Source organism: Strongylocentrotus purpuratus, unplaced genomic scaffold (assembly GCF_000002235.5).
Source record: "Strongylocentrotus purpuratus isolate Spur 01 unplaced genomic scaffold, Spur_5.0 spur5_scaffold_5, whole genome shotgun sequence".
NCBI lineage: Eukaryota > Metazoa > Echinodermata > Echinoidea > Camarodonta > Strongylocentrotidae > Strongylocentrotus > Strongylocentrotus purpuratus.
In genome coordinates, this window is record NW_022145611.1 from 7,564,697 (window position 1) to 7,587,680 (window position 22,984).

General features: G+C 34.0%; 2 protein-coding genes across 2 annotated transcripts; one reads left to right on the forward strand and one right to left on the reverse strand.

The window, feature by feature from the left end:
- Positions 1-1,227: 1,227 nt before the first annotated feature.
- Positions 1,228-9,903, reverse strand: LOC578979 (clathrin heavy chain linker domain-containing protein 1). The gene is made up of 11 exons (XM_779114.5): positions 9,837-9,903; positions 8,796-8,996; positions 8,167-8,354; positions 7,612-7,769; positions 7,000-7,201; positions 6,258-6,385; positions 5,355-5,543; positions 4,617-4,791; positions 3,831-4,048; positions 2,898-3,086; positions 1,228-2,241 (listed from the first exon to the last, which is right to left on the reverse strand). Exons 2-11 carry the CDS (start codon positions 8,994-8,996, stop codon positions 2,066-2,068), a joined length of 1,824 nt encoding a protein of 607 aa, XP_784207.2. The 5' UTR covers positions 9,837-9,903; the 3' UTR covers positions 1,228-2,065.
- A 259-nt stretch (positions 9,904-10,162) lies between these two features.
- On the forward strand, positions 10,163-22,410 carry LOC589538 (cytoplasmic dynein 2 light intermediate chain 1). Its single transcript, XM_030998810.1, has 13 exons — positions 10,163-10,273; positions 11,268-11,341; positions 11,842-11,897; positions 12,662-12,766; positions 15,321-15,409; positions 16,134-16,320; positions 18,267-18,335; positions 18,811-18,888; positions 19,598-19,677; positions 20,209-20,282; positions 20,926-21,023; positions 21,626-21,715; positions 22,284-22,410. The coding sequence occupies exons 1-13, from the start codon at positions 10,263-10,265 to the stop codon at positions 22,368-22,370; spliced, it is 1,098 nt and encodes a 365-aa protein (XP_030854670.1). The 5' UTR covers positions 10,163-10,262; the 3' UTR covers positions 22,371-22,410.
- The last annotated feature ends 574 nt before the right edge of the window (positions 22,411-22,984 follow it).

The window sequence follows — 22,984 nt, forward strand, 5'->3', positions numbered from 1 at the left end:
CTGATTAGGAAACACAATGTAAAATATCAAACATAAGGAGACAATCTGAAACCATCACAAAGAACAATTTATGATGTACTATGAAGGCATTGATACCCTAATGCAATGATTGCATTCTGCAGTTCATTAATTGCCTTATATAAACTATGAACTCACCAAAAACAGCTTGAAATAGCTTATACTAAGTACTATGTTTGTAGTTTGATAGTTTGAAATTGTGTATTATGTGTACATTTGGTCTATAATGCGATTTTACGTACCGATATGCATATGTAAATGTGTAAGAATTATTGTTTATGTGTACATAGAAATAAAGAGGATTAATGTGTGCTATTTCCATCAAAAAGAGAACTTCCAACCAACTATAAACCAATGGAAATAAAGTATTGTTAACCAGGCCAGTGAATATATATAGCATATCAACTTAATACAATTGTTGATTTTTGTTCAAAGAGGCTCAGAGGATATATTGTTTTATACCTCCATCATGTTTAAGTCCTGACTTTATTATTATATTATCTGTATCACCTGCAGTCATTGCATCTAAGGAAATGTTCTCAACAGAGAGAATCATTAGATAAGAGACAGAAGATCATTGCTTGTTAATAGGGCCACCCGAGTATAATGGTACTAAACTAAAAAACAACTAAAAATGGTAGGGATAACGAAATACACCTGAAAATGAACTTCAACTAACACCTTTGTCCACAACACACACTACTCTTGCGAAGAGTGCTGCACTGCGTATGTCAATCATGTCACAGTGACTGTAATGGCAATATCGCATTAGGTCTATCGATAGCCTCGAACGTTGACCTCAAATGGGATATATCACAGATATATCCTGTGACGTAACACAATATTAATTTTTCTTCATGGTGGAAGAATTTCACATCACAAGATCCATTTGTGGCCAATCCTTTTTTTATGGGGGTAGAAAAGGTGACTATATTAGACAAGTCCTTATAAGTGGCCCCACTACAAGGTCTAATTGTATTGTGTCCATCTTGTTCTCGGCTGATTTTTTTATATAAAATTGTAGCAAGCATACTGTATAGTGAATTGTATTCAACGTTGTATATAATTCTTTGTAAATGGTACAAGTACATACATTGTATATAATAAATGGTCGATATTTCTATGGCTCAAAATAACTTGTGTCTTTAAATAATGTCAAATGTTGCAAATATGAACTGGATGAAAAGGAAAAAAAAAGCAGACTACATAAAGAGTAGTAATGAAATAGATGACTGTCATTTATTATAAAACCAATATCACAGTTACATCAAAGAATCAGTATCTATGTAATAAATACTTTATAAAGTAACAATACTTCAAAATACACATATACATGTATATACATTATTTACAATAATAAAAAAAGTTGAATACAGAGAACATTGTATTGGAGAAGTACATGTATTAACAAGGTTTTGGATGTCAAATATGGACGGCTTTGTGTAATGTCTTTAAGGCAGAAAAATGAAATAAATCATGCACACAAGAGAGAAAAAAGAATTCTTTCTAGTCTGGAAACACACAAGAACAGGAGGAACTCTTTAGAGATCTCCAATAAGTTCAATCATAACTACTTTATCCATAATACAGTAGGAATATTAGCCTTTGCTGTACTTCCCTCCACCTATCAAAATTTATGCATACCAAGATCATAACTGGATAACGACAGATTTTTGATTAACTCTTTATATGCCACACAAAGACCTTTCCTGTGCCACATTGTATTTATCATTATATAGATATACCAAGGTTTCAAGGTTATTTAACTGTTTCTAGTGCAATATTAATATATATATCAGTGTTAAAACGATTGTCATGGACGTAGTTATGACCATAAGTGGGTACTTATGCAAAGCTATTGTGTTACACAAAGCACTCCTTCCATCAATTGGTGCCTATTTTGTGCAAAATTACACTTGTGGCAAACCGAGCAACCAAGCAGAGAAGCAAATAAAGCAACCAAAGTGTTAGATTGGAGCCCCATATATCACTAATCTTGCCTGACCGATATACTTGCTGTCTGTAAAATCCATTATCAAAAGAAGTTTCAGACACTGTCCGCGGCCTTCTTGATAGCCTCCAGGACTGTCACAGCCGCAAGCAGCTCTAGTCCCACGTCATAGGATCCGCTGTCGTTGCAAGCTCTGATGATCTTCTGCCAGGAACTGATCTTGGTGTCGGGATCATGGAAGACCAGGTCCTTCAAGCGTAACTTGCTTGAGCCTGAAAAAGAAACAAAGGGGATCAAAATAGTTTCACCGAGTCATTGATGTATTTTGTTGAGATGAAATTGTAAACATTAAATTTCATCCACTATTTTTCATCCTCTTTCCTTTCCCAGTCTGAGGATTAAAATGTGCAAGACAGGATTTGTTACTGACAGTTGTTAGTAATGTCTTATTGTCTACAACACATGGATATTTCATACACTTCGATAATCATGGGATATGAATATAATCTTGTACTATATGGTCATTCATTTGACGATGGACCACATCTTGCAGTGCGGCGGAACGGGTTGCACAGATGAAGACCTGGCCCTTGCTAATGAAACGGTCATTGTAGCAATCGGGCAATGGAAGAATCTAATTTTATTTAATTTTATTTTAATTAAGGAACTTTACATAACTATCTTGATCTAAGGAGACACGAACGAACGATTCACTTGACTATGAAAAAACATGACATAGGCTAGTTTTTATAATTGGGTATTAGAACAACAAAAAAGAATAGTGACATTGAATCATTGATCTTTTTTTAATTACAGAAAGTGAGAATAAAATATTCAGGTATTGTCCTATTATCTGTTAATCATTCCCGTACAAGGGATGTCTATGATAATTTTAGAAAATGTGAATGAAATCAGAAACATAGCTCACCTGAGCTAATACTATGGTGGATATTGTCAATAAGCTCAACTCCTATTTGATGATGGTCCTGGGTCTTGAGTAAAGTACTGACCACCGACCCCACAGACAGCACTGGTCTGGTGGAGTGACCACTGGGTTGGACCAGGACCTCGGCCAGGGCTAGAGATGGACAAGCTACTAGGACTCCCAAGTAGGCATCTAGATAACAAGATTCATAGAAATTTGTTTATTTCAAAATAAAATGGTTTAAAAGGCAAACAATACACTGATCACATGTGTCAATAAATATATCAATCCACAGACGATAGTGTCTTCGATACCTAGGTTTATTGAAAGGCCTATGGAGAATATTTGTGAAACAAAAATCCAACTGTATTCCAAAAGAATTTATTGAATACACATGAGAAGAGTTTGGTGAAATTCTGCTGATTCACAATAAAATACTTGACATAAACTCAAACCAGATAAAGTGGCAATTGCCAAAGAAAAATATCAGTTTGAATGTAGCTCCTGTTTTGATTTTTTTCTTCATATATTCAAGATTGAATTCATTTTTACACTCCAAATTTGCTATTTAATACTTCGCAACGTATACAATGCAAAACTTGTATTTACACTATTCAAAATGTACAGCACCTCACTAATTGCTAGATGGACTATTGAAAAAAATATTGCACGTTAACGATATATGCAAATAACATAATTTCACTTACCGTAGTTCACTTTGTTCAATAATTTCATTAAATACATACAAAGGAAAACAAACATATTAAACTTATAATGTAAAACATGTATCAATATATAACATGAGAATAACACAAGCGGAGAAGACATGAAGAACAAGGGGGGAAATATTAAACATGTACATTCATAATGAAAGTATTTGGAGACTAGACAGGAAGGCCAGGCCTTAATTTCATTTATAAAAGTAATACATCATACCTCGACTGAAGTTGACAGACTGTGCATACTCCAGCATGGCGTGAACCCTGCCTTGTTTGGACATACACACAGCAGCCTGGAGGTGAGCTCTGACCTTGGTATAGACAGCCTGGGCTAGAGGGAGGCACTGACTGACCACATCTTGACCTCTGACCTGCTGACCTCTACCCTGGGCGTAGTTATAGAGGAGATGACCTAGGGGCTCTGAGTAGGTCAGCCTGAATGTGTGAAAGGTCAGGGTTTAGATACAAAATTATATGATGAATAAAACGTCTCTTTGACTTAAACATAAAATAATTTTATAAATTGGCCAGTAAACACACTTCGTACTTTTGACATTGTCATATCAATTTATCACAGATATGACCAGGTGCTACAATGCCTCCTGAAACTTTTAAGCTTTAAAATAGTCCAATTGCTTATTCAATTAAGATTAACCAAATTATTGAAACAGTATATATTTGGGTGCATGATTGGAATGTAATTTGTTTTTTCTAATATTCTGAAAAAGTTCCTTTTCCTTTAAATCCCCAATGCACTACTTAAAGCTACTTGCATCCTCTATATAGCAAACAATGCCTAAGAGGTGCCCGTTGGTCCCCCATGATCCTCTTTTTCTTATGTTAAGTGAGAGCTGATTTGATGAGATAATCAGTGACGTTGCAGGGTGGTCTAATCCCTCCTGTAAACTAGAACAGATGGGCTATAAAAATAAATATATTCCCATTGGGCCAAACGTGAATACCATATGAAGATAGATAAGAGGGCAGTTTCTGTCTCTCTTACCAATTATTTGCAATCCAGTGTGTGACAATGTCCAGTCGGTCCCCACTGAGGGCGCTCTTCACACATTCAAGAGTAGCGTCGGCATTGGGAGGGAAACCTATGGCAGGCACTGATGACATGAGGGATTCTGCATATATCAGCAGAGGTGACTTCTGACCACGCTTTACTCGCACACCTGAAAAACATTTGTGATCAGGCATGAATGAATATTTAATCTATTTTTCGAATCATGAACAATGCACTAGCTGTTAATTGCAATGCTAATTTGCATACAGCCTACTGGTATGTGATACATATCACTGTTTCATGAAATTATTTGAAACTTAAAAACACCATAAATTTCCATCCTATTTTGTTATGAAACTGTCACTGTTTTGTTTGTTTAATTTTTCTCCATTTATTAAATTAACTTGCATATGGGTTGCGATTGACCTCTAAGTCAAAAACTGAAATAAAATGACAGAATTCAGTTATTTTTAAAAATCTTTCAGTAGTGAGGATGTGAATTATTGAATAAACTTACTTTTAAAGTTCAATATTTGATCTTTTATGTTAAATTTGGGGTATGAATTATTATTTTTTTTTTAATTAAAAAAATTAAATAAAGCTCAATATGCTGGATTCTCTAGATTAGTACACATGATCCTAAAATAAGAAGATAAATAAATTAAATTAAATAAAAAGGGAAAATCTCTTCAAATTAGAATTTACAATTTCTCAGCATGCGATTTTTATTACTTTTAAACCTGTGCAATGTCTCTGGGTTTCTTAGAATTCCTTTAGGACTGTTGGCTGCATGCATTGCGGCCTCCCCATAGCGACCCTCTTCAAACATCTCATTGAACTGCTCAATGTATTCCAGCAGCAACTCGGCTTCTCTTTCCTTGGTGGGGTCATCGTCCTCAAAGGTGGATACGGTCTCTTGACCTGGATACCGAAATTGAATAGATTAATAAATAAATAATTGAAATAAACAAATGAGCAAACAAATAAACAAACACATAAATAAATATTTTTTAAAAAATATAAAAAAACAATCAAAACAATCAAACAAACAGTCAAATAGATGAATGTGTACATACATTCACATATAGGGTAATAAATTCTTCCGCCTTTATTACTTCTTGCCCTAACGTGTACATTTTAAAGACAGAACAATAACAAAAAATAGCATTGGCTCAACTAGTCTTTAGAAGTGATATACTATAATAGCTTCAATAACTGACCCAAATATGCCATGCAACGTGTGTAATGCTAAGTAATGGCAATGAAAAAGCACCATATAAAAAACACTTTTTGATTACAATTGGATATGAACAATTCAACTACTTACACAATATTGTCAAATTGTGAAGTACTACATTTGTTGGCTAACAATGTGAGAAAAAAAGCTGTTTATTACAGAATGTCCTATATGAAAGTAGCCAAAATGACTGATTGGTGGTTACTGCCCCCCCCCCCCAACAAAAGGAGACATCATCGGATAAGTCATATGACCATATACTTACATATCTTGAAACATATCAATTATAGTTCTGAAAAGGTTTTTTTATTCTTCTGACTGATAAATACTGAGACTCCTCTTTATCTCATAGTACTTTTCTTCTTTTGTTTAATGAGCCAACATGTACATGTACTCACTTCTGACACTCATCATGGAGCCTGACCTTGTCAGACCAAAAGATACAGCCTCAGCTGGTCCAAAGATAAAACGCTTCTCCTTGTAGTATGATGCCAGCGCATCCAGAGCTATGCGTACCTTCAGACACCTAGAGATGTATCCAGAAGATAAAAAGCAATTAATCTTTTTAAAAGTATCTCCTGCTAAACAACTATCAAGATATGAAAGCTAGACTTGTGTGTTTCAGTATGGATGATTCGTTTGAATATATAAAGGTGATTCAAAGTATGAATATAAGCTCATTGATCCATTATAAGATGTCTATTGGCATACTTGCTGGTTTCCTCCTTTAAATGATTTGTGAAATAAATCATTCACAATGGATGACGCCATGAGTGTTTGTAAAATAAGTTATCTACTAGATGAATATTTTGTGTAACTATCAGGTTATCAAATTTTTTACAGACATTATCCAGGAGCATATGTGTCATTGTAGCTACCTCTGACAGGTCAAAATAAATGACAAAGTCTGCAGGTTTATTCACAACTTTAATCAAACAAATAAATTGATGGTCAAATTTATCTTGATCATAACATTTAATGTTGTGGCAAAAGCCGCAGACAAAGATCTCTATCAATTTATGTTTTAGATGATAAGGTAACGACTAGATGTGATCTTGATATAAACCAACCACCAAGATCACTTCAATAATATTAATAACATAAATACAAATGACTGACATGTCATCATCACCAGCTCACCTCTCCTTAAGCTGTTGATTCTGTTCCTGAACATGATCCCTGGCTTTGGTCTTATTCTCCAGTTGAGTCTTGAGTTCATTCTTTCTCTCTTTGGTTGAGTACTTAGTTATCTTGGTCTGCTTCAATGTTGCCAGTACGACTTTGAGTCTCGAAATCTCACTCTCCAGTCTCTCCACATCGGTGCATTCATCCAAGTCCATTCCTAAGTTAATAGAAAAATACATCAATATCTCATGTTTTCCATCTACATTTTTAAAATTGATAAATATTTTACATTTCAAAGCACATTATATGAGTGATTCCATGCAATTTGTAATATTTGTATTACCCCTATCACATGCTTTTAATCAAACCTACACAGATTATGCAACATCTTCAACAAAAAAGACATCAACATTGGTAAATGTATTTTGCATCATTCAAATGCATACACGACAGACAATTGAAAAGGCAGAGTGTGGCAATGTTATATAATAATGTATTGCTAAAGGGCGTTAGTGCTGTAGCTGGGACTTGAACCATGAACCAACTGATACACAGCCTTGTGACTCATCAACTGGACCACGACACCTCACTTTCCTTGTATAAAGCTGTAGAAGATTTAGGTACTACCTTTCAACATCGTGTCTGGCATGGTGGGCATTTTCTTCTTCTGTTCCTCTATCTCCTCCTCTGCTTTTCTCTTCACCTCTTCCCTCTCTTGGTAGATCTCTGCAATCTTTTCCAGTTCGGCTTTGAACTTCTCATTATCAGCTCTCACAAGAACAAGTCTGAAAATGGAACATTTGAACAACAAAATTATGAGGTTTTCTTCTTCACATTTATTATTTGCCTTATTGAATATCAATTTCATGGATAATATGTTAAATGCAAAGTATATCACTTAGATAAATTAAAAATCAGTAATAATCTGGGATATGACACACCAGAATGCAGTTACACTTCATGAAATGAATTAACTAAAAACAGCAAAATACAGAGCTATGATGGTAAAGAGAATTGTATGTACATGTATATCATGTCAGTATATGGAATATCAAAAGACAGAGCAAAACAACTTCTTTCTGTTGTCCAGTATTTTTGTTTAACCCACTTTTTTTATAAATATGATTTACATTGCACTTGTGTACAGCGGAATAATAGATAAGTAAAACGAATTGAACTCACTTTTGTTCAAGCTCATCAGCTCTCTTCTGATAAAGGCTGAGTGTTGTTTGCTCAGAGGCAAGGGCCTTGACCTTTCCCGATAGGTAAAACGCTTCCTCTTGACCTTTCTCTATGGTGTCAATGCAATCTTCATACTCGGCTTTGATGGCACTCAGAAGAGGCTTGTAGGCAGAGACATTGTCAATGATCTGTGGAAGAGACAGATGAAAATTAATTGAATCAAATCAAATCAAATCACAATTTTTAATTCAAATAAACATTTTATCTCCCTCCTCCATCATAGAAAATAAGAAGATCAAGGAGGAAAGAAGAAATGGAAAAAAATACATGGAAAAAGGAGAAAGAGAGAGAGAAACAGAGAGAAAGTCAGAAAATACAGATAGGAGAAACGCAGAGGGATAGAGGGAGGTAACAATATGAGGGGTGAGGGGGAGGAGAGGAGAGAAAATGAGAGTAAAGGAGAGGAGATGGAGAGGAAGGGTGTGATGAAGACAGAGTAACAATATTTGGCAACAGATGGAATATTTAGTAAATGTCAACAGTATGAATCATGTGACCCATTCAACAATGACATACAGTAAGTTTTCACTTCTACATATCTTGTCTCAACTTGAGATGGAGAAACAAACCTGGTCAAAGGCCCCTTTGTAGATGGCATAACGATGAGGATCTGCATGCCCCTCCTCTGCACATTCGACACTGGCTAACTCCACATTGATCTGTTCTTCAAGCTCCCTCAGGAACTGCTGGTATACATCAGGGCTGGGCGATATGGGAGGCAGGACCCGACGAGATCCTTGGTTGGGCTGGGGCTGTGGCATTCTGCTCATCTACATGGAAGTGAGAAGCAATATTATGGATGCATGAATGAGAGGGTATTATCAGTAACAGCTTGCTCTTATGTCTCTTTCAGGTTTTAACTTAATTCAAAATCTATGTAAAAAAATAGAACCAACAAAAGAACAATTTACTTAATCAACAATCATTCAATGTTTATAGGATACTTCATAACAATTTTATTTTATAATCAATAGTCAGTCATTAGTCATCCTGATGAATATCATCCCCATCTGACATTAACATCATCATCACCATCAAATATCGCTCCATACTTAGCCTGCCATGCCTTCCTTATCTATTATTCTATTACCAATCTGATTCATCCTGTGAACATCATCATCCTTATCATCAATGGAACATCATCATCATTATCATCATTATCATCATTATCATCATTTTCATCATTGTCATCATCAATCATTTCATTGTCATTTTCACGAAATCAATCATGATATTCAATCATCATCAACAATGTCCAATTATTCCAATAAATCATCCAATCATGAATCATAATCATTAATCATATCTTGTTGGCATAATTTCTATATCATTTGAACTTTGGATCCTCTGTCTAGTAGTAATAGTAGTACTACTAGTAATATGTGATTCTTGAAGAATGTTTGTAAAGTCAGATCAGCGAAATCTTCTCAGCACTTACTTACACAGAGCTGGGTTTATGGGACTGCATGATAAACATTCCATTTTAGGCATGTAGTATTTACTCAGTGAAATTAATTTTTTTTAAATCACAGCATTAATAAATAGATACGTAGAGGTTATGATAATGTTAATCTAAAAAAATAGTGACAATTTAATCATTATCAACTTACCAAAATGGATTTCTTGATCGTTCTTATGATTGGACAAAATCTTGTTTGGGCTCACCAAATATAGACTGAAATAACCGGCTTAATTTAAAGAGGAGTTAATACTGTCATTGAACAATCTGGACATAAGGAAATCCTTTAAAAATTACATTCTTAAAACTAAATAAATTCATTGATAAATGAAATAAACAATATTTAAAAACCTTTCAAGTTAAAAATCGTGCACAAACATGGAGAATATCATCAATTCATCACTATGAATTTTTCCTTCATCATTACACATGACTTTCCGATCAATTTTAGTGCGCATGTTCATCCATAAAATTCCTCTTGACGACAGTCAACAATCTCGATCGCAGAGTTGCATTTACCTCTTTATTTATCAGATAGACCTAGTTTCCAGGACTCATTGGAGAAAAGTAATCAGCCATGCCAAAAGAGTGAGTATGATGTATAAAATAAAACCCCATTTTATCAATATGATCACATATGGCGTCAAATAATAACCTATATTGTCGAAGGTACATTTTTAGGGAAGAGCAACACCAGTTAGCTGAAGGGAGGGCGGCCCGACGCTCCGGCGGGGCGGCAGAGGCGTTTACGTCCGTGACTAAATCTGCATCTCTTAGCCGAGTCGGACAGGGGCCTGGCCCTGGGCTCGTTTCTCGAAACCGTCATAAGTCTAACTTATTGACTAAATCAACGTTAGTAAGGTACTTGTCCGCTACATGTTTCATGAAGCCCTCTTTGCTAAGATCAAGAACAACAATAACATCCTGACTAAGTCTAAGTCTAGACCGAATTTTCCGTCTCTTTCGTTCGTTAAGCCTCTTAGACTAGTCTGTATTTGGGTAGGGTTGGCTTTCTCTTTAGAGATGGAAACCATTTATACGCATTCCCTTGCTAACGGCACGGCCATTTATGGGCATATTTTTATGCCTCGAAAATCCCCCAAAATGTCATTTTACCTCATGCATATCCGATGCATTGATTATTCAAAATTAGGAGAAGGTTTTACTACATCGGTTCCACTTACCAACTTGACTGAAATAATCCGTTTAATGGTTCCTTTTTATGGTTCCTTTTTAGGAAATTATGGGTCAAAATCGAAATCCATGTTGAAAATCTTGCAAGACGTATTTTAACTCTCGCTGCGCATGACGTCATCTAAATCTCATCCCTTATAGTCTATGCCGAAGGCAAAATGATTATGAAGGAAAAACTGTGCGTGAGCTACACGTTCGTAATGGCGTTATCACAGTTTTTCAGAGAAAGTGCATATTTATAAGTCTTTACTTTTAGGAAAAATACTAAGGCTTTTCCCACTTACTCAACTGATTGTCACATTTTGTATATGATATAAAGTTGGATCTAGAAATCATGGTAATACAAGTAGGTGTATTCTAGATGGATTTCTGTTTTTTAACATTTCAGCAAAGAGAAATCAATTTGGGACATCGCCATTCTTGAGGCAGAACAGAAGCATGCCACGGAATCCAAAGAACAGGGTAAGATATCAGAAGTAGATTGCTTCTTTAAGAATCCTTACTATACTTACAAACAAAGGCTGACAATATTTTTGTTTAAACAAAATTGTTTTAAAGAAATTGAAATGATCAAGAAAGATGTATATTATTAACAATTTTTCATTTGAATAAAATCATTCAAGCAATAGAATACCAGTGGCTACAAATGTTACAAATTATTCATGCTATGTTTGCTTCTGATTCATGCTGAGTGAAACAGAATATAGATATAAATAAATTAGATACTGATGGAATAAACACTTTGAGAAACCATAATGATGATTATTATAACTATTATTATTATTATTATTATTATTATTTATTTTAAAACCTGTTTGAATTTACAGTATCTGTATAATACCAACACCTGTATTCAGAATGTATTCTTATTCTGTCCCTTAGAGCTGTGCATTATTACCCTATGAGTGATTCTCAATTTGATTTTTGAAATAATCCATTGTTTATTTCATTTCATATACCAGGTGGTGAAACAAAAGGCTCAGAGAATCACATCTTGTTTATTGGCAGTAAAAATGCAGTAAGTAATTAAACAGCAAAAAGGGTCGGTCAAATTATTGTTAGGGAATTATTTTTATTTCTTCTATGGCTTGATTATATTTTGTGTCTAACAATGGTATTTGATATGTTATTATGTTGGGCAAAATTCATTTTGGCACAATTTACTGGATGCGACTTTAGAAGAGGATGAATGATATATTTGACACTCACATTTTTAATAGCATCTTGAATTGCAAACTTTGAATATAATTCAAATTTAATCAAGACGATATAATTAATAATTATAATTGGAGGCATTTCTATAGCGCCGTCTATCTAGAAATTTTATTCCGAGGCGCAGTAATAATTACCCCGGCTTTAGCCTAGCTGCCATTACAGCTCTCCAGCATTTCAAGGAATTAATTCCGGCCAGGTACCCGTTTAGCTCAAACTTGGGTCGAGTGTGACAAATGAAGATTAATGCCTTGCCAAAGGGCATAAGTGCCGTATCCGGGATCGAACCACGACCTTTGAACTTCAAGTCAAGTGCTTAAACCACTCGACTACGACACTTCTATAGCAATGTGATGGACACAATTTGTTTTAAAAAAAATCAGTAATGGAAAAACATTAATTGTAAATATTCAACAAATGAAATTGGTGTCAACTAGATCGCAGTTACAAATTAATAGAGACAAGTGATGATTTATATTTAATATCAAATGACATTATCACAGGTTTAATGTACATTATTTCAACTTGAAATCAAACAAATAATTTTTTTTTTTTTTTAATGTTACCAAGGGGAAAACATCCATTATTCTCCGGTTCTTGGAGAAGGAAGAAGCGCCCAAACCCACGATCGCTTTAGAATATACGTTTGGTAGGAGAGCCAAAGGGCACAATATGGTAAGTATTTGAGCATTGCTTTTCTTTTAAATATAGCATTGCAGTGATTATAATTTCACCACCTTAATCACTCAAGTTTTATTAACTTCTTAAATATTTTAAACATTTTATTTGTACTAACTTGGCAAGCTGATTTCACATATTGACATTTTTTATGTTGATTCCTTGCAAGGTGTTTATCATACTTTTGAACACATTTATGATATATTTTAAAGATTTTACTTATCATTTTTTGTTTATTGTTAATTCTAACTTTTTTGTGATACTGTCAATTCATAATCATCATTTTGATGTATAAACATTTTCATTTCTCATGAAAATCTTGATATAGATAAGACTTGATAATTTGAGCCTTATTTTGAACGTTGAAAAATATTCTCATAAAATATTTTAAAATCAATTAAACATTTACATTCAATTTCCTAGTTTTGTTCATAATTTAAATCCAGTTATATTAAATGCCTTTTTGCACCAAGATAGTTTTTCAATATCATCATATTGATCTTTCATCCATATTTAATCATTTTAATTCGATCTGCTGTGATTATATTTGATGTTTTTGTCATTTTGATCCCTTTTCACATTTGTTTAATTTTTGCAATATGTTTGCTTGGCTTTTGTGATTCATCCCACAGTCCATTCAGAATGGGGTAACAGATTTAGATATTTTTATAATGCATGGATTATTAGTTTAGTAACCTTTGTATTGTATTTTTAGATTAGTGAATGCATGCTTGATAGGTATTAGGTAGTGTACATACTTATTGTCAATGTGCATGGTTTGCAGCTGTTTATGTTCGACAATTCTCAGATAACAACCTGAAAAAAAGATGTTTTCATATCATAAAAGACATAATCATTACAATTATATGATTGTACCATATATGTTTAATGTTGTGATTTGTTTTGCTACTTCTAATATGCACAATTTTTACTTACTACTATACTATATGAATGGTGGAAAAGGGGTTGAACTTTGGAGGAGATTAACAAAGAGGGTAAAATTTATGAAATAAGATTTATCCTGTTATTTACTACATTTTTTTATCAAGAGAAATTTATGTTCATAAAAAGATTTGAAGATAAAATGTTATACAAACTACCTCTGTATACTTGTACTGTTAAACCAGAAACTCTTTATTTGCATAAAACTTTTAAGTGAATTTTGAAAATGTTATAGATTTTTATATGTTTAATGCCCAAAAAGAAATGATTTATAAAAAAATATATATTTTCATTCTGTAAAAGTGTTTTGCTGCAACTAATGATCATTCACAATTTGTGAAAGTTTCAGGCCATAAAAGACTCTGGTTTTACAGTAGTCTTTGTTTAAAACTATCAAATTTTGAATGTACATTTAAAAAAATGATCGCTTCAGGTATAACAGCTTTTGTTGTTGCTGAAACAGTCTGGTCTCTCAACATTGTCTTCCAGGCGGAATAACTTTTCTCTGCTTTAAACGAAATGTATTGTACGAAGTCTGGAGTAGGAAACTTATCCCTGGGATGGCAAGTGATGCTGAAGATTAGTCTACCTATACCAGACTCACTACAACAGAGTTTCTTCCAGAAAACAAGTCCTCCTAAAAGACTGTAGACCTTCAGAATTTCTGAATTTATCGAAACGTGACAGAAATTAGCATCTAGCATTATTAATTTCAGATACTGTGATATATTCTGTTCTGTTCAGATCAAACACGAACGATGCATTAATATGATATCTAAGATGTTAAATCAACCTTCTCACTATAGGCCTATGTCGTATGATTTGATAATTTTATTGTGATGCACAATTTCTCTTCATTTTTATTTTGTTTATGCACATTCATACATCTTCAAAAAAAAATCTTTGAAGGCTCTTTATCTGAACACAAAATCTACCTCCTTCCTTCAAAACTTGATTACTTTCCTGTATCATTTCAAATATGCATTGTCGGAAAATTACGTCATAATATATATATATATATATATATATATATATATATATATATATATATATAACAATAATAATATTGGATATATATAAAGCGCACAGATCCACCATGCATGGTGCTCAAGGCGCTCCAACTATTGTATAGTAATTTTGATCAACGGTACCCATAAATATATGATAAAGATTATAATGCTTCTAAATATAATCTCTACATGTTCCATTTGCGACTCTTTTCAAAGTACATCATTAATGCGTTAACATTTATGTGAACTTCTGTTTTTCTGTTAAATACATACCATTAAATTTGAATTCTCTAGTTAAAAAGGCACAAAGTAAATTAGTAAATAAATGAATACAAAAATTAAAGAATTAATTAAAAAAAATGAATAAGTAAATGAATAAACTAATGTATATAAAGTATATAGATATATAAATAAATGAATAGATAGAAAGAAAGAAATGAAAAGCATCAAAACATTAATCTGAGTTTCAGAAGGGATTGCATCTACCGGTATATAAAACTTTTATTGGGTTTTTGCAATGAAAACTTGCATGTACCAGTATGCATTCAGTAAATATACAAGTTTATTCATTTATCATTACTGTTGTATTATCTATTCAGGTGAAGGATATTTGTCACATCTGGGAGTTAGGTGGAGGAACATTCCTATCACAGTTAACAGAGATTCCACTGTCAGAAGACACCATCATGTGAGTTCAATGATATTTTTCTCTTGTTATATTTGGAGAATGAGTATTCATTTGTGGAGATAGGGAGTTGTAATAAAAAAGAACTGTTCTTGAAATCCAGAGAGATTTGCTCAATACTCTGTTACCTCCTTGCAAGAGATGATTGTGTAATAATGGATTATATAAAGATGAGGATAGTATACCGGTAATGAATATTGTGCTCTCTTTCATAAAGTGCCGAATTTTGTTGAAGTGTGTGATTTAAGTTTGAGTGCACCCAATTAATGTAGATAATCATTGTTGATAGTGTCAGAGACGCCAAGTCAAAAGATCAGCTATGTGTGACATTTTCATGACTCAGCGTGCGGGCGAGGGTATAACACATTTTTTTAAAATGTGTATCGTCACGCATAATGCGTGACACTTGGTAGCTCTGTGTTTATGAAACTGGGCACTTTGGGCATTTTGTTATAACTGTTTGCTGTATAGAATATCAACCTAATATTTATGGTAAAACTAGAATGTTTCAAGTGCATGAAAAATATTTACAAATTTTGTTTATGGTCAAATTCATGAAGGTTTGATGCCGCAAAATAGTTGAATCACACTGCATTTTTTGTGAATTACAAAGCTTTTTAGTCGTGAAAATTTCTATCATTTACAGATCAAGGCAGTTTCTGTTTTTCAATGAACCACACATTAATGAGTGGAAAATAGCATAATTAACCACTTCTATTTTGTGTAGGTCCTCATCACTCATGGTCGTGATGGACCTTTCCCAGCCCTATGAGCTATGGCACACAATGGAGACCCTCATCAAGGGTGCCTTGGACCATGTGGAACAGGTCATCTCAAAGGCGGCCAGAAATGACCCCAAGATTCAGGACAAGATCAAAGAGAGAGCTTGGAAGAGGATAGGAATCGATCACCCAGTAAGTAGATACCGGACCATTGGTGGAGAATGATTTTTTATTTACAATCAGTTTGTTATTTGTAGGTTTATACTTCAGAAATATTTTATTTTGAATACTCCAGTGAGATGAGTTTTGAGATTTAGTTATTATTGATTGAAGAGATATGCAGTAAAATGTTACATATATTTTTAGTTTAATCATTGTGAAGAAACAAAGATGAATTTAACATTACAAATGATGCTAGTGACAAAATGGTGTACAGCATTCTTTCAAGAGACTTTTTCTTTGCAGATTGAAACAGCATTATAATTACATGTATGATAATGATCACAAGTATATTTCTTTTTCAGTCTTTGTATGTACATATATATATATATATATATATATATATATTAGCATGTTATTATTTTGACTAGCAGGACCCGCGGAAATCCGCGGGAAACCCGTGGACCCCACGCCTATATTGTATATACACTCAACTCGCCGTGATCTGATCTCTCCCCCCCCCCCCCCCCAACTTTGAAGAACGTAACCCCCGAGCTTTTGGGGGTTTATGGCCCCTTGAAACCCGTGGACCCCACGCCTATATTATATATACACTCAACTCAGGACCCGCGGAAATCCGCGGGATTCTAGAGGGGGGGGGGGGGGCGCAGGCAAAAAATTAAGTTTTTTCATTTCGGGGGCTCCATTTGAAATTTTTGGGAAATTTTCGGGGGCTACTTTTTCAACTTTCGGGGGCTCTTTTTTCTGGGGCTATTTTTTCATTAATTCATAAAAGGATAGGCCTACACTTTGTTGAGATTTGTTTAGTAGGCGAAGGTTTCAGGCTTAATACTTCATAGGTCTAATTGCCTATTTAAAAAAAAAAAACATTTTTCTAGTTCAATAACTAAGTTTTCATGCATTGATTTGATGTAAGAACTGTAACATAATTAATAGACCCTAGATTGTGATTATTTCTGACCATGAATTTCGATAATCATTTTTCAAAGTAAAATTTTCACAAGAAAATCAGACAGTCGTTTAAAAACGTAGACATTAGTAGATCTAATACTTTTACTAATTCTAAGCTCAGGTTTCGTAAATCTATTCACAAAACTATATTGAAATCGCGGCAATAATGATGCAAACCAACAGATAACAATTTCAAAGTGTCGAATCTCTTCGACTCGAGCTCAGCTCAGCTGAACTCACACACACTCCAGCGTAACTCCAGACAGCTCGAACACCGACGCCGCAGGCCTCGGACGCCTGCGGTGCGTGGTGCCGGTGTTACACTGCACTGTGTGTTCTGTATGTGTGAGGACTGAAGGCAGCTTGCGACAGAACTGTCAGTCCAATGGTTTTCTTGTGAAAACTTTCCTTTAGAAAATGATAATCAAAATGTAGTATACATTAACCGTCATAATCACAAAATAAGCTTTGATTTCATACCTCCATTCACAAAAACTATATAAAAATCGCGGCAATAATGATGGAAATAGGTCTCTAAGTTTGGACGTGGACGGGAAGCTTCGTGTGTATCTCTGTTGCTTGTGCAGCTACTACAAAGGATATCCTATAGAAAGATGCTTTATATCGTGCATTTAATACGCAACATAATGTGAGTGGATAGTCATCGGTCGTGTGTCTACGGATGTAATGTTGAATATCCATGAGGTATCTCTGTCGTCACGCATATCATGCATTATGCATATCGCGTCTGTTTTTGCCCTGGACGTCGACACGGAGGAGGACCTCGGGCGGAGTATAGCCAATTCCACAGAGTAGACTCTCCCGCGGACGATGGCACCGGGCACCGGGACCCCGAGGGGAGGGTTCAGGAGGAGATAGCTGCACCAACTTGGGTCGGCGATCTCATTAAAAAACAATAGAATACAAAGGCTGGCGGAGACGTCGCGCCCCCCGCGGAGCCTTAGCGTATTATTATTATAGATTATTTTTTCCATTCATTTTTGCAGGACAGAGACATGTTAGATCCATTCCCGTTGCCCCTGGTGATTGTCGGTACAAAGTATGATGTGTATCAGGTGAGAATTAACTGATAGTATCATTCCATGTAATTTGTGAATGCAACCTGTAACAACACTTTAGTAATAGTGAAAATATTACAATTACTTCTGGATGTAATCCGATCAGTGACGGCTAAAATGTTTTAATTTGAATACTTTTGAAAACTGGGCAGTAATAATTGATCAAGGCAAGAATATGTTCATATATATCTGGTACCCCTCAAATACATTTTACTTACTTTACAACTTTAATGAAACATATGCATATCTATTAATATAATTTTTAAGAACAGGAAAAATATGTGAGAGCAAAATATTTTTAGAATCGTATCATTTGAGATATTTGTTTATTCGGTTATATATATGTACTATTTTTTGTTGTTAAGGCAGGCATTCTTTTAGAGCAGTATCAGAGATGTACTGGCCTTGTAACAGAAAGATGAAAATAAAATGCACAGAAATAAATAAATGAATATGTATTTTTTATATACAGGACTTCGACCCTGAGAAGAGAAAAGTCATCTCTAAGACGTTACGGTTCATTGCACACAACTACGGAGCAGCACTTCAGGTGAGTTTAAATGGAACGCCTTAAAAAATACTTCACATTGGTTGTGAATACGTAAATATCTATCAAAACCGGGTTTGCAATCCCCAACTTGTTTTCCAAAGGAAATAACAACATTGTAGGAGCAAGAATTGCAGACACTTAATTTCAAGGATGATAATGACAAAATGTTGCAAGAAATTATTTCACCCTGAACCATTACTCTCATTGGATGTTATAGGGGTCATGTGACCTTAGTGTGAGGAGTAAGGTTTTGTAATATTGCATCTGCATTCCAATTTGTTTACAAATAAATAGTATATTTCAGCCCTCTTGGCATGATACCTGAACATTTCTGATATGTATATTTCACCCTTTTTAATTAGATCAAGACTTTCAAACCCAGGAGGTACATTTATTCTATTGCCTTGCTTCATAACTTGGATGTATATTTCATCCTGTAATCCACACTACAGGAATGCAAAGTTCTGTAACCTGCTATACAGGAATGCCATATCTTGGGTACATGTCAATTTCATCCTGTCATGTGACCTTGGCTCAACCTCCTCTGCATAGTGTGGATGTAGGTTTCTTAATTGTTCTAGATATCACTGCTAGGATAAGAGAATTGAACTAGGCCAAAGTTCACAAAAGCTTTGATAGGTTACAGCAATTGCGTAATAGATAAAAGGATTCATAACTTTTGTAATGTTTTTTTCTTTTCACTGCACAGTTTTCAAGCAACAAGACTGATGCTCTGATGTCTAGGACGAAGAATCTTGTCAGTCATCTGGCCTTTGGAACAACTCTCAGGTAAATACCAAATTTTGTAGGCCTAAAACTTGCCTTCCATAGGAACATACTTATTTTCAATGCAATACAGTTGTATTTCAAAAATACTAATCTCATTTGTTATTACTTTAATCATGATTGAAGTAGTTTAATTGGTTCTATGAGCAGTGATGAGTAGAAATTTATAATGTGATATAGATTAGGATGTGCAATTCAGTTTATCTAATTTGACTTGTTTTCATTATAAAGAAATATTTATAGACACATGAAAGCTACATTTAGTAAAAGATCAAGTTGATCAGGGGTCTGTTTCATGAATTTTTTAAATCAATAACAATGCTAAAATTCTGTGACGAATTTGCTTTCATCCTATTAAATGCAATTACGGTATATCAAAATTGTAACTTGTTATTAATAACAAGTTTTATGAACCGGGGCACCAGATTCTATAAACCGTTTCATTATTTATATACTCATTCATATTTTGTGTTTGATATATATCATTATTTGTTAATTCAATCTTCACATATACTTTGTTCTTTTCCTTGACAGCTTGAAGACTATATCTATAGATCCCAACAAACCAATTTCAGTTCCATTTGGACTTGATTCATTGGAGCAAATAGGTTAGTTTATCTGTTGTTGTTTATCGTTACCTAAGTCATATAATAATATTAATAACAATAATAATGACAACAAAAAAAATGATTATAATAAATATGATATAATTTTAGGAGCGCTAAAAACAAAAATTACTATAGCACTTACAAAATCACAGAATGTCGGAAGAGAAACATAAAATACATAGACTCATAAAATAGGGAAATATCATTATCCTACTAAGGGAAAATGGTATGCTTTAAATTTGATGGGGTCTTTGGAAAGTGGCAAGACAGGTTAATTCTCTAATGGAAATTGGGATATCGTTTTTGAAGCAGCCACTGTAAAACTTTTTTTGGGTAGATGAGTCTGGATTTGGAATGGACGGAAACAAGTTCTTTACCTCCACACACATTTCAGTTTGGAGCTAGTTTGTAATTGTAACAATGCTCAGTTTATATACCCATTAACGATTTTACAAGGGATTTTCATTGAATGTTATCAATGATTTTACCGATTAGCCACTGTTGTTTTCATGAATCTTTCTTGAAGCCAAAATGTATACATCTACAGTAGATAAAAAGAAGGAATTAAAAAATAATATTTATGTATTGAAAAGCAATCTTTTCATATAATTCTTGCATCCCTTTTCCTCCAAAAATACTTCAGGTTTACCACCTGTAGCAGATGATGATCTTGGTAGATCTAATGCAAGGACACCGTTAGACCTTTGGAAGCAGGCATTTACATCATACTTTCCACAGAAGGTAAAAATGGATCCCTTCAATGAGAATGCATATGAAAACAAATATATATACTTTCCTAGGTAAATTTCACAAACTAATGTTTGAAATATCAGTTATATAAATCCAAGTAGGTGGAAATCGAATAATTAGAATGTACATCGAATTGCATTTTCACAGAAACTCTGGTGACAATTCTGAAATGTTGATAATCTAGAAAAAAAAATTAAAAAAATAAATAAATAAAAACGTTACTTATAAAGCGCTTACCACCAAAGTCTCTAAGCGCTAAAAACTTACAATATGTAGGTGGAATTGTCACAAGTCTTGACAACGACTTACATTACTTTTATTATTATTATATCAAGAAAGGTGGGATTAATTTTCAGTTCATTCATCTTGGGGCCTCTGGCATGAAAGATGGTATTAAATTCAAATCAATAATCCTAACACGAATAAATTTAGTTTGATAAATGTAAAGTTTGATTAGATTTGATGTTGGAGTTGCATTTGCTAGGAACTTGTATGCATTAGGAAATATTGTTACAATTAGTAAAATAATATGAAATTCTGCATGAATTTACATGAACAAATTTAAAATTGTGTTTTCTTGTTTATAAATGCAGAGTACAATCAAAGCTATTGTAGAGGATCCATCAAAGGACCCACAGTATGCAGAGGCAGCGGTTGATAACATGAGAGAACAGAAAAACAAGGTATGGTTGATCAGAGTCGAGCAGATGTTTCAATATTGAGTTAATAATAATAGTAAATGCACCAGTACTCAAGCTCTGCTTAATATTATAGGAGACCGCTTGCATGTCAATGACAGGTATGTTGATGGAATTTGACAAATGAGCAATTTAAAACAGAATTGTCATACTGTATCTCATATTAGAATCGTACAAAATCAAATAAACTGGATCATGCGCTCTTCAATTTTATTTTAAATGCTGTTAATCCTCATCATCATATGTCTATTTTCTTTAAATACTAATGTTATTAATACATGTGGATATTGCAAGTGTTAGAACATGTACCAAACGGTGCAGAGTGTAAGTGTGGAAACAGGTGTACTATTTGAATTTAAACTTTACAAGAAAAATGTTTACATATTTTTCAAGTGTTACGATTAAGAATTTTTGGACTCATCTTGTGCCACTCCCCAGCTCCCACCCCTGCAAATGAACCTTTGCTCCACCACTAAATGAATGAAAATTGTGTAATCTACTTTTTTGTATATTCTTGTACTTGTGATGTCATCTTACTTATTTTGAATTGCAGGAGCTTGAGAGATACAGAAAACAGGCTGAGAGAAGAGCAAAGGAGAACAAGACGGGTGGATCTGGGGAAGGCACCCTGAGGTTATGATCAATCTCATTGAACGCATATATCTAATTCAGATAAACCTGACCCTTGGTCTAAGATCATGTGTAACAAAGGAAAACTTAGATCTCAGACTAACTTTCTTTGTCAAACCTGATTTTGGACAAAAGCTGGAGCCCAGCATCGGTTTTTTATTCTAGTAGAGTATGGGCCGTAGCGATAACATCCTTATATGTACATGAAACTGGACACTTGTACGTGTTCAAAAGAAATAGCCAGTCTGCTTCAGTTCAATGTATTCCTTAAAGGGATATACAGTCAAACCTGTATTATTGGTCACCTTAAAGTGGTCACCATCAAGGAGGGCTCAACTTTTTGATATTTCATTCATATTTATTTCATTTCCAACAAAAAGGTAAACAAAGATATTACTTTTTTTTTCATACATAATTCATTTTTTCAGGAAACTATACCGTACAAATAAACTTTGCACATAATAAAATTATTTCAAGAAATACTTAATTTCTTAAGAAATGGGGGGGGGGGGGGGATCCACTAAATAGCAATGCTTGTAGTTTGTGGATCTGCCAGAAAAAGAAAAAAAAAGTTTCAAATGATAGAACTGCATCTTGACTTTCTACAGAAAGATGTACGTGTTG